Here is a 13021-nt window from a genome sequence, read left to right on the forward strand (position 1 = left end):
TCCAAGTTTATAATTTTAAAAGACTAATTGATCATTAGAAAACCCTTTTGCAATTATGTTAGCACAGCTGAAAACTGTTGTCCTGATTAAAGAAGTTGGAGCATCAGCATTTGTGGGTTCGATTACAGGCTCAAAATGGCAAGAAACAAATAACTTTCTTCTGAAACTCGTCAGTCTATTCTTGTTCTGAGAAATGAAGGCTATTACATGTGAGAAATTGCCAAGAAACTGAAGATCTCGTACAATGCTGTGTACTACTCCCTTCACAGAACAGCGCAAACAGTCTCTAACCAGAATAGAAAGAGTGGGAGGCCCAGGTGCACAACTGAGCAAGAGGACAAGTACATTAGCGTGTCTAGTTTGAGAAACAGATGCCTCACAGATAACTGGCAGCTTCATTAAATAGTACAAACTTTTGAATGGTAGTGTATATACTCAGAGACTTGTCCCGAAGCCACTCCTGCGTTGTCTTGACTGTGTGCTTTGGGTCGTTGTCCTATTGGAAGGTGAACTTTCACCCCAGTCTGAGGTCCTGAGTGCTCTGGAGCAGGTTTTAATCAAGGATCGCTCTGTACTTTACTGCATTCATCTTTTCCTTGATCCTGACTAGTCTCCCAGTCCCTGTTGCTGAAAAACATCCCAACAGCATGATTCTGCCACCACCTTGCTTAACAGTAGGGATGGTGCCAGATTTCCCCCAGACGTGATGCTTGGCATTCAGGCCAAAGAGTTCAATTTCAGTTTCATCAGACCAGAGAATCTTGTTTCTCATGGTTAGAGTCCTTTAGGTGCCTTTTAGCAAACTCATTGGGGGCTGTAATGTGTCTTTTACTGAGGAGTGGCTTCCGCCTGGCTACACTACCATAAATGCCTGATTGGTGGAGTGCTGCAGAGATGGTTGTCCTTCTGGAAGGTTCTCCTATCTCCACAGGGGAACTCTGGAGCTCTGTCAGAGTGACTATCGGGTTCTTGGTCTCCTCCCTGACCAAGGCCCTTCTCCCCCGTTTGCTCAGTTTGGCCGGGCGGCCAGCTCTAGAGACTTGGTGTTTCCAAACTACTTCAATTTAAGAATGCCACTGTGTTCTTGGGGACCTTAAATGCTGCAGAAATGTTTTGATACCCTTCCCCCAGATCTTTGCCTCGACACGATTCTGTCTCGGAGCTCTACGGACAATTCCTTTGACCTCATGGCTTGGTTTTTGCTCTGACATGCACTGTCAAATGTGGGACCTTATATAAACAGGTGTGTGCCTTTCCAAATCATGTCCAATCAATTGAATTTACCACAGGATGATCAATGGAAACAGGATGCACCTGAGCTCAATTTTTATTTTTAATAAATTTGCTAACATTTCTAAAAAACAGTTTTCACTTTGTCATTATGGGGTTTTGTGAGTAGATTGATGAAGATAAAAAAAAAATCCATTTTAGAATAAGACTGTAATGTAACAAAATGTGGAAAAAGGGAAGGGCTCTGAATACTTTCCGAATGCATTGTACATACTTCCAACTGTCATATATTTCTTCTCACAGTCCAGGGCCTCGGCGGCCCGCTCAGACAATACCCAGCAGTCAGACGTAAGTACAGCAGTAAATAATGTACATGTCCTATTTCTGGCAGCTAAAAGAACTGTGACACATTGTAAAGACAGCTGTGGCCGGGAGAAATAGGGAACCATTTTAATGATGGCAGCAAGATAAACACATTTACAAACTTTAGTACTGTGATGTTGATGGTGGGACAGCAAGACTAACCTAGTTCTTCAGCAGCAATGACTGCTGTTATATACAGGATAATGTGGGGCCTTCATGGGCCTGTCTTAGTTGAGTCATGGGGCATGGGTAGGGAACTGATCCCCACGAAGAGCACCTTGCTTTGGGACACAGCCTGGACAAACAGCCTGCTCACTGACATTTCAGCCATTGCGTATGACATGAAAAGAGTTTGCAAAAAAGTCTGCTGTTATTCAGTGGTGTAGGAAGCAATAGGATAGAACCCAACAATACCAGGGTTGACAGCAGTGGTGAAATATTTATCACTGCTTCCATTTCACATGCTCTTATTAACTCTTCATCTGATATAGAGAGCTGGATGTTGGCAACATTCACCATGTTATTGTGATGCCTACAGCACAGGCCTCAGAGAAAGATGGAGGGTGATTTCATAGATTTATAAAGAAGGTTTGTCCATGTTGGTTAAGTCAATGTTTTGAGAGGATGTATTGATTCAGTACGATCTGCCGTTTAGCTGATCTACCACTGTAAACATTGTCTGCACTAAGGCTACAAAACGTCCTTTTTATGAATTACAGACTATTTGTCATTGTTAAAGACTAATGAGTTAACTGACCGATAGCCTTATCTAACAAACTGACAGACAGCAGAAAGAAGAGAGAGAGAGAGCCCTTGCAAGCACATAAACACATTTTGGTTACACCTTACAGTAATATAATAAACAGTTTATTTATCCATCATAAACATGATTAAATCCAAAAGGTGACACTGATCTCTACTTCAATCCCTCTCCCACCCATTCAATTTGATTAACAGACCCAGGGTCAAATAAAGAGTGTGTACTTGCATGGATGTGGTTTTATGAAGACTACAGGAAAACAATGCTCAAAAAGTCAATATTATAAGTTTAGCAGCAGGGCACATACATTCAGCATGTTTGGATTCATTTCTGATGGGGGAGCTCTTCACTATTATTCTCTGAATCCACTCCCCTCTGCACCTGCAGCGTTTTTCTCTCGGGCTATCTGTCTCTCAGACTGACTGATTCTGCTTCCCGTGTTGGTGAGGCTTTACAGTGGAGTGAGTGGGAGAGCGAGAACGAGAGATAAAGCTCTTAAATTGAATTGAGAGCGAGAGAGGGGCAGGGCGGAGAATTGAGAGGAGCAAGCTCACTGCCAACTGTGGTAGCGCAATATGGAGTAATCGCGGCCGTTCGACAACGACGGGAGTAGTTTACAAAGAAAATCCCGCTTTGGATCGACATTACATTAGCAAGGAATAAGATAACAATTTCAATTATGAGATTACGGCATTGCATATAGACAATTGACTTGAAGAGACTAAAATAGACGTTGCAATTTCTATGTATTATTGAAAAATGGCGAACGAGTCTCCAGCTAAAAGTCTAGTGGACATAGACCTTGCCTCTTTGCGGGTGAGTGCGATGCATGTTATGCGGATTTGTGTTATTTGCTGTTCAAATCCTTGTATTGTAATTTTATTGACGCCACCATGGGATAAACCCTGGTAAAATGTGTCACATAGTGTGTTGTTCTTATTGTGTATACCGTTAGATGGCTGAGTTTCTATCATTCTTTTGTTTGCAATGCTCTGGGATGTAAGGCAATTCGGTCGCAACCACCTGATTTAAAGGGTTGTAACGTGGCCCATACTAAACCATCCCTCTCTCACAAACAGTTATTTGGTAAATGTTAACCATTTGATCATTTAATTTTATAGGACCCAGCTGGTATTTTCGAACTGGTGGAAGTGGTCGGCAATGGTACCTATGGACAAGTATACAAGGTTTGTTTGGATTTTCATATTCCATATAGGCTATATACTCAAAATAGGCGGAAACTAGCTCAAACATGTATTTTTCTCCCTGCTCAAGAGAAACTGCAATTATAGACCGTTGAACCAGTGCGGTCTGGATTAGTAACGCGCTGAGATGTAAAAGGCCAACCTATATAACTGTTCCTTTTATTTTCTTTACGATTTTTTCGTGTGTTTGTGTTAGGACTTACCAACTGTTCGTTTATTTATCCGTCAACAACATGTAAGCCAAACCAGACCCTCATTTTCCTGCCAATGCTTAGGCTATCATACGTGCCTGACAAACTTCTCCCGTTGCGCTACTGGGTGTGCACGGTTGCGCATTCTAGTTAGGCCTACTGTATACTCAGATCCGAGGCCGTGATAGGCAAATTGACATGCCACTGTAATAACAGTCGACTAGCTCAGCATGGGATTCGATGTGTAGGAGATTGCGCCTACAGTATCCAGCTACCGTCACCCCTTCCCCATGTCACTGGAGAGTGGTAAGAGCAGCCTACCTACATCACATCCTGTTGTTTTGAAGCTGCTGTTACCTTGTAGAAAGAGAGAATATTTCCAGACTTGTTCAGAATAGACGACTTGCATCACCCTGTTGTCGCCTGATTATATTGGTCACATGGATTCCAATAGAAGACTATTAGACCTGGGTCAAATAAATTGGTTGAAAAATAGCCAACTTGATAATGATTTAGCTTGCCTGGTCGCATATGCAATGGGATAGTCTCAAAAGTGCCAACTCAAAGCCAAATAAATTGCACTATATAGATTATGTATTTGACATATGTAATTAATTACATAAACTTATTTGACATAAAACCATCTGTAAAACTAACATTTGGACAAATGAGTCCTCCGTTGGTGGAAACACCAACAAACATGGATTCACAGTGTACACCCTACTGTATACAATGATCGGGCTGACCAGGACTGGATCAGTACAGATCACACAGGGGCCTAGTGATGAACTGAGTCAGTCGATATCCAGTGATACAGTGATCAAAGCTGACCTCCATCAGCTTTACATAGCTGTTCAGTAGGGTATGATAGAAACATGTAATAATCAGAGGACATGTCAGAGGTCCAGAGTGGTGTGTATTCATTGATGCCAACGGAAGACAGGTGTCCCAAAAATGTTTCTTTCGTCTCTCAAAAATGTTTTAGAGGCTGAATGTATCTCACCGGAGAAAGCATCCCTCTGTCTCAGTATGGTTTTTTTTAACAGGTAAGTTGACTGAGAACACTCATTTACAGCAACGACCTGGGGAACAGTTACAGTGGTGAGGGATGAATGAGCCAATTGGAAGCTGGGGATGCTTAGGTTACCATGATGGTATGAAGGTCAGATTGGGAATTTAGCCAGGACACCGGGGTTAACACCCCTACTCTTACATTAAATGCCATGGGATCTTTAGCAACCACAGAGAGTCAGTCCACCATTTAACACCCCATCTGAAAGACCGCACCCTACACAGGGTAATAGGATTTTTTTTTTTAGACCAGAGGAAAGGGTGCCTCCTACTTGGCCCTCCAACACCACTTCCAGCAGCACCTGGTCTCCCATCCAGGGACCAACCCTGCTTAGCTTCAGAAGCAAACCAGCAGTGGGATGCAGGGTGGTATGCTGCTGGCAAAGCTTATCTGTGTAGCGTATCTATCTGATGTCTGGTCAGAAAGAGTGTGCCATTGTTGCCGCCCATAGCATTGAATGCATGGGAAGCCAGCGAGCATTTGGCATCCCTTGTTTCAAATAATAGCCAATTAGCATTGAGCTAAACTGAGTGAGCTCAGCTGTGAATGGTTCTGGCGCACCCCAAAAAATGATCAAGGGAAACCAGTTTTTTTTTTTTTTTTCTCCTTTATTTAACTAGGCAAGTCAGTTAAGAACAAATTCTTATTTTTAATGACGGCCTAGGAACAGTGGGTTAACTGCCTGTTCAGGGGCAGAACGACATATTTGTACCTTGTCAGCTCGGGGGTTTGAACTTGCTACCTTCCGGTTACTAGTTCAACACTCTAACCACTAGGCTACCCTGCCAATCATAAGCCAAATGTCATTATTGACAGAAAACCAAAATTAATTTGTTGCATTTTATTGTTGTTGTCCTCTGGTGGCTAGCTGGCTAAAATCGTCTCTTTCCTAAATTAGCCATGGATGGAGATAGGGATTTGGACTTGTGGTTTTACTTAATTCTCCGTACTGACTAATGATTATAATGGCGATTCGGATCAACCGTAAACTCATACATTGTCCCCCTGGTCTGAGAGGATAGAAGATCAACATGTAGCTAAATATAGTATGCTAATGTTAGCTAGCTGGCCTGGCACATCGTTGCCCATGAAAGGAAGTTAGTCTAGTGAGCAAGTATTTTAGCCAGGTAGTCTAGGACAAAAAATAAAATATATGTGTACTGTATGACCGAGTGATAGACCGTTTAGGCAACATGAAAGAGGAGGATGGTATTGGCGTTTCTCTACAAGTAGAGTGAGTCAACATGTTTTTTCTACTTACACACACACACAGAAATCAGTGCCATGGACAGCCACATCATATTTAGCTTACATTGATGGGACTAAATCGTTTTTGCTATCTTTTAGTTGTCATTGTATTAGACTAAGCATAGGTGATTTAGATGTTGAAATGGTGCTGGAATAGTGGAAGCAGCTCCCGTTTTTTTTGCGACTTGCGGTAACTCCATGGTTCTAAATCAATAGTTGATTAGTAGTCTGAAAATTTGTCAGAAACATTACTTTGCTTGACCATGCCTAGGGCATGTAACTGTTTGCTACATGCAATATGTTTTGTGGACTTCACCGGACAGATGTTGCTCTCCAGTTTTATGTTGAAAGAAATTTGTGGTTGAATTTATTCTGCCACTGTTTTCTTATTGTCTTGGCCTTTAGGCCTATATTTCACGGTGTCCAGGCATATGAACTAACAGGTTATAGAGCAAACAAAGCAATTATCACAACACAGGTTGTAATATGCCTTTTCTTCTGCATTGGCTTCTCCGGTGATTTTACCCACACATTGCTAGATACAGGCCCTTCCTCTCTCCAGGAATCCACAGAATGTCAACATCAAGATACAACCAAGAGTTTTCTGTAGTGTGTCATTATCTTGATTCTGTCTAAAACCATCCACTCTGCATTTGGGTGTGTGCTGACAGGTTGTCTTCCTTTTAGGGACTGTAGCAGATATTCTCTGTACATAAATCTAAAAACATACATTCTGTAGCAGCCATTTTCTCTTGAGAGCAGATGATACCCTTGGCTGAATCAACTTGTTTAATATGAAATCATTTCACCATGAGTAGCTAGCTACAATGTCTTCTTAGATCTGGGGACTGGCACATAAACAATTTGCTATATATAAATAACCGGGCGTAAAGAAATGTTACATCAAATCATATTGTTTAGGGACTGCCAACGTCACGAAGGCTGCCGGTGGATTAAGCCTACTCTGTCATTAAAATAGAGAGTTTCCCATATCCCACATTCATTTAGTGCCTCAGTCTTAGTGTGTTTGGGGTTTGCATATGTTTTGATCCACAGCTGTGTGTGTTTGTGTTAGGATCTGCCTGTGTATATTCGATCTACAGCCCTTTTTGATTGGCCATCATATTCAGACGTGCTAATGGCAGCTGTGTGCCTTTTTTGTAGCTATGTGGACAGCAGCTGTTGTGGTGGAGAGAGATATTTCCCTCAGATTATACAGACCCACAAAGAAAACAAATCCAATTTTGATAAACTCCCAAATCCAATTTTGATAAACTCCCATGTCTATTAGGTGAAATACCACAGTGTGCAATCAAAGCAGGAATATATGTGACCTTTTACCACAAGAAAAGGGCAACCAGTGAAGCACAAACACCATTGTAAATACAAACTACACTGAGTATGCAACACATTAAGAAAATGACAGACTGACCAGGTGAGTCCAGGTGAAAGCTATGATCCCATATTGATGTCACTTGTTAAATTCACTTCAGTGTAGATGAAGGGGAGGAGACAGGTTAAATAAGGTTTTTTAAGTCTTGAGACAATTGAGACATGGATTGTGTATGTGTGCCATTCATAGGGTGAATGGGCAAGACAAAATATTTAAGTGCCTTTGAAAGGGGTATGGAAGTAGGTGCCAGGCACACCAGTTTGTGTCAAGAACTGCAACGCTGATGGGTTTTTCATGCTGACTAGTTTCTTGTGTGTATCAACAATGGTCCACAACCCAAAGGACATCCAGCCAACTTGACACATAGAGAGAGAGAATCTCATAATCAAAAGTGTTTTTGTTGTAATGGGCCATTCTGCATGCATGTCTCACACCCTCTAGTCCTAAAAACATGCTACGCACACTGTCAGTCAATGAGTAAGTAGCATTTCCCCCGTGGGGGTACATTTTTTAACCCAATTATAAACCCTCCTAATAACTGTCTAGTCCATTCTACAACTGGTCAGCGGTTCAGTTAATTCTAGTTAGTCTGACATGGTTATTTTCAAGGAACTTGATATTGTTTGCTTGGTCATCAGCTTTGCTGTAGAGAGCTGGTGGATGTTAGTTAGTCAGACGTGAGGAAGTAGCAAAATGGCAGAAGTCATCATGTAATGACGAGAAGTAGGTGGCTTGAGCGGTGTACTGTGTATACCGGGGTATTTGGAAATAGCTGGGATTCAATACCGTTGAAATTATTTCTTGGAAGTTTTTCAATACATTTCAATACATCTTTTTTTTCCAACTTGTGCAATGGATATAGGAGATAAAGTAGATTGCGTTCTCATTTCACCTGTCACATTATTTTACATTATGAAGCTTACGTAGTTACCCAGAACAGTTGAGCCAGTCAGGTGTTTGTAAATAGCACAACGGGAGAAATCGGGAGCAAGTGAGACCAGCTCTGTATTGACAGGGTTGCGTTTTATATTGAAAGTCAAGTGTTTTTTTGCTTCTATAGAGTGATTAGGGATGTGCAACTATAGTTTTCCTTAACAGAAAATACATTAGTGCAACACATTCAGAAAATGTATTAATTTTCATCAGATGACAACAGAAGTGTAACGCTATTTGACTGCCAGCCACACAAGTAAATGAGCGTACAATGAAAAAGCAAGGTCTTTTTTGCGAAACGATGCATTGCCGTCATATTTCTAATGTTTAGGCCTGTCATATAAAGAATGTAGCCAGGTATGTTTCCTAATGTTTTGCTTAAAGTTAATCTGGCATTTTACTAGAGAAAAATGGTCTGGCTTCACTGAGAGGAGAAAAGTAGCTACACATCAGTCAGAGTGCTGTCAGCTGATACAATGCCGTTCGTGGATTCTCATCTGAGTTTAGAAGTGCAACTGAAGCACAAAATTTGTCTGATGCTGAGAAGAAATTACAATAAGAAGCATTTTAGATATGCGTTTCTAAAATGCAGCAAGATATTTCTCGGCTGTCTGTTCCTCCCTCTTCTCCGAGCAGAGCATGTCCAAACTCACCAAACTCTTCGTTTAGCTCCTCCCTATAAATGCCTAACTTTATGAGCTGGATTGCCTGTCTTTGCAATTAGTTTATTTTCATTTGTGCTTATTTAGAATATTTAGCTAGCAGCCTCCATGGAAATGTTCTATTACTTGTGCTAATTTTGTTAGCATTCTGGTAATCGATGCCCAATGGGATTTTTAGCATTTTGGCTCCCCCTTGTGTACCAAGCTGATAATACAGTAAATCCCAGGGTGATAGAAAATGACGACATGAAAATCTGGATACCGCCAAACCCCACACTGTTTGATGCAATGTCAATCTGAAGTTCCATTTTGGACAGGGAAAGATGTCGAATGAGTTTGATTGCTTATTTGAGCTGGCTCAAATGCATTAAGAAGCAAATAAATTCCACAAATTAACTTTTAACAAGGCACACCTGTTTAATTGAAATGCACTCCACCACCTCCTTCTCCATCTGCCCTAGGTCTACAAGAGATGAGAGAGGACAACGATGAGAGAGCGAGTGAGGAACAGGGTTATGGTCCATTGTGGGAGGTGTGATGCGTTGCAGTGTCCATGTAGTTTGTAGTGGGCACATACACTTACTTATAGCAGCTTAAACATACTAGAAGCCAGGCAAGAAGTAAGGCCTGATTTTTCACCTGACTTTCATTTCCACTCTCTGCTGATTCAAACCATCATCCCTGCTGGTGGAAAGTGTCAATTTAACACTGGATTTCTCCTTCTCACAGTAATGTCAGGCACACCAGTCCATGGCATTAGCTACCACCTAATTAAAACATTGTTTGTGGTTAACACCTAGTTTCCCCTCATTACCTGCCCCAGGTGTAGGTCCTTCATAAACATACCGACATTCTACCCAGATGAAGTCACTGCTACTGCATACTGAAACGCTGGCTCGACTCTCCCTAACGAGTTTAATAGAGAGACTGCAGTTGTCCTTTCCTTCCCAGAGCCCGGCCACCCTAGCACAGGGGCTCTGCCTAATGCTTAGCCCCCTGGCAGCTTGCTATGAAAGGTGGAAAAAGCTGAAAACATACAGCGATCCACCTCTCTCCTCTGCCTCTCAGCCACGCATAGACATGTCTAATTGGCAGCTTATGGCCATGATGTGACTGAGTGGCAACTTTACCCCCTCATTTAGATCTTGTCCATTTACCTCCTCCCCCCTTTTAACTTGTCCCCCTGATTATTAAGCTAGCGTTGGTTCTTCCAGCTAGCCCCCAGTACACCATGCCCACCCACTCCCCTCCCCTCCCCCACATGATAGGAAAATTAAGACGAAGTGAAGGGAGTTGAGACCTGATCAATAAGGGCTAAGCGTTGTTCTTCGCTTGCGTGCCTCCCAACAAAATACAATCATCACAAGCACCAGCTGCTTGTTTGTCCTGATCGCCTTCAGACTCATCAATTTCCAAACCATAAGCATCTTTATGTCCCCTGTGAAGAGACAGATTGTTATACAATGCACTCAGTATGTGTTCATGCTCTGTTATAGGGCGGCCCAATGACTAATAAATTCAGACAATGGGGTACATAGACAGCCATTCTAGCTCCCAGAGACTGACAGCACTGATCTTTTTGAGTGCTTTTCTGTGAAAACACTATTTCCTCTGTGTGGGTTTGACAGCTCACTGGATACTTTCTTCACAGATACAACTTTGAAGTCCACAATGCTATTTTGCAAGGCTTGCATTGTTTCATTGGGTCTGAAGAAGACATTACAGTATTATGTCTATGTAGTGTGTAGAGAAGAAGTGTGCTCTGCTGGCTTTTAGGTCTTCCAAAATGAGGCTGCAGCTCTACCCTTAAAGAGGGTTAGCTAGACATGCAGGAGTCTTTTCCGAGTTATTCTATCTAAACCAAGAAGGAGACCAGTAGATGGCTGTGAGTCATAGGTCTACACAGGAATGCACACATGTCATGTCACTGTCAGTTCATCAGTCACGCGTGTTCGATGTGTCCTGTGGTGTGGGGTAGTAGGTTTAGCTTAGTCAGATGGCGCTCTCCTTCTCCCCCTCTCTCTCTCTTTCTTCCTCTTTCTTGCTCTCTCGCTCGCCTGGCTGTATTGATTCTAAAAAGAGTTGTCTGTTAGACACAGAGAGCCTGGTGCTAACTAGCCTCACAGACAACAGCTCCTTCATTCTGCTATCTATTTCTGACCTTCTGACTGATAAGGCCTAGAGAAGGCCTCTCTGTTCCACATCAAAATGTCCGCCGTGGCCGGCCAGCTGTCATCAGATCTGTGTGCACCGGACAGACAGAAGAGCAACTGTGAGCAGGCGGGCTCTGGAGAAATCCCACAATGCTACACTCTGCCAGCGGGGTTCAGACACAAGAAGATAGTATGACTGTCTTATGTATTCTGTCTATTAGTGTAGTCAATCAAGCAAGGTCCGATGAATGGTGGTACTAGCAGTTTAGGATGAGAGACATTGTCTTGTGGCTTCTGACTGCAAGACATTCACTAGCTCTTAGGTATATATCTTCAGGTTCTGTGTCTTGAAAGGTCTAACTCGGTGTGTTGTGTTTGTTCTTAATGATAGTTGTGGCTTGTCTGAGCCTTTAGGGTTTAGCATACTACTGTATGGGAGGCCATCTGGACTGGGTATAGGGGATATAAGGATGGGGGGAGGCAGGCTGAGGCACTCTGTCTGATCTGTGTGGGCACAAGGTTTTAGGTAGAGATTGGGGAATGTTGCATAAAAAGAAGACAAAATACAGCAGGTGTCCATTGGAATAGGTTATACCACTCTCAGTAGTGAGACTGTTGGTATATCTGGCTGTATTCACTTTAGTTTAGGGGTATCTAACATATGGCCTGCAGGCCAGTGGTTTGAGTAAATAAAGAACTCTATACTTTAAAATGACTAAAACCAAATTCAAACTGTGTAAAAATGATAATTCACCTGCAGTCATTCAGTTTATGTCCAGCTCGCTAATAATCACCTAAATGACATCTGGAGAGTCAGGTAACATCAGAAAAAAGGACTATCTTTTGCAAATTTTGATGGCGAGGAAGTTTCAGTGTGGCCTTCCGGCCCTCATTGAAGACCGGATGCGGCCCCTGAGACAAAATGTGTTTGACATCCCTGCTGTAATGTTGTACCTCACTCTTTGTTTTAATGGCTTTTTGTATTGTATTGCATAAAAGTATTGTCTTCCATTTAGGTATAACCTTAAATATATCTATCAGTGTGTTTATTTATACAAAGTTTAATTTGTCTTATTTTGTCGTTTTCCTTCACTTAAACTTCCCACACACACTCACTTAACACACTATCATGCAATCTCCATATGTCCCTGATTCTTATCATGGCTGTTTTTCTTCATTGGGGGCTGCCTCTTTCCTTTCATCCCCTTCCCCTCCACTTTCAGGGCCAGGCAGCTGGTTAGACTGACTGACTGGCTGGTTGAACTGAATGACTGTGGGCCTCATTAAGGTTGTTTTAATCTGATTCACAACACTTGAGTGCTGCCCAAGTCACCTGACTAGAACCCAGGCCTGTGATTGGAGCAGAGCACCAAAGCACTTCCTCCTGTAGCTGGGCAGACTCTCTAAACTCCTGAGAGAATGTGTGCTTCAAAAGCACATATGCACACAAAGATACGTCCTCATAATCTATCTAACACATACATACTTCCACACACTGATGGAGATTCAGAGTTGAACCCAGACGTGCTACCTGTCCCAGACCTGCTGTTTTCAACTCTCTAGAGACAGCAGGAGCAGTAGAGATACACTGAATGATCGGCTATGAAAAGCCAACTGACATTTATTCCCGAGGTGCTGACCTGTTGCACCCTCGACAACAACTGTGATTATTATTATATGAACATTTGAACATCGTGGCCATGTTCTGTTATAATCTCCACCCGGAACAGCCAGAAGAAGACTGGCCACCCCTCATAGCCTGGTTCCTCTCTAGGTTTCTTCCTAGGTTCTGGCCTTTCTAGGGAGTTTTT

General features: G+C 42.4%; 1 protein-coding gene across 13 annotated transcripts in view; it reads left to right on the forward strand.

Annotated features, from left to right (window-relative positions):
• The first annotated feature begins 2776 nt into the window (after nucleotides 1–2776).
• The window catches only part of LOC112234772 (mitogen-activated protein kinase kinase kinase kinase 4-like), a 100296-nt gene continuing 90051 nt past the window's right edge, over nucleotides 2777–13021 (forward strand). For 3 of the 13 annotated variants that reach the window (XM_042306471.1, XM_042306472.1, XM_042306473.1), the window contains exons 1-2: nucleotides 2792–3169; nucleotides 3475–3540. In XM_042306471.1, the coding sequence (XP_042162405.1) occupies nucleotides 3113–3169; nucleotides 3475–3540 (123 nt within the window). In that variant the 5' untranslated portion in view covers nucleotides 2792–3112. Of the gene's footprint in view, nucleotides 3170–3474; nucleotides 3541–13021 lie in introns of all 13 variants that reach the window. The other 10 variants (XM_042306477.1, XM_042306478.1, XM_042306474.1 and 7 more) reach the window with 6 other exon arrangements.

Source organism: Oncorhynchus tshawytscha, linkage group LG26 (genome assembly GCF_018296145.1).
Source record: "Oncorhynchus tshawytscha isolate Ot180627B linkage group LG26, Otsh_v2.0, whole genome shotgun sequence".
NCBI lineage: Eukaryota > Metazoa > Chordata > Actinopteri > Salmoniformes > Salmonidae > Oncorhynchus > Oncorhynchus tshawytscha.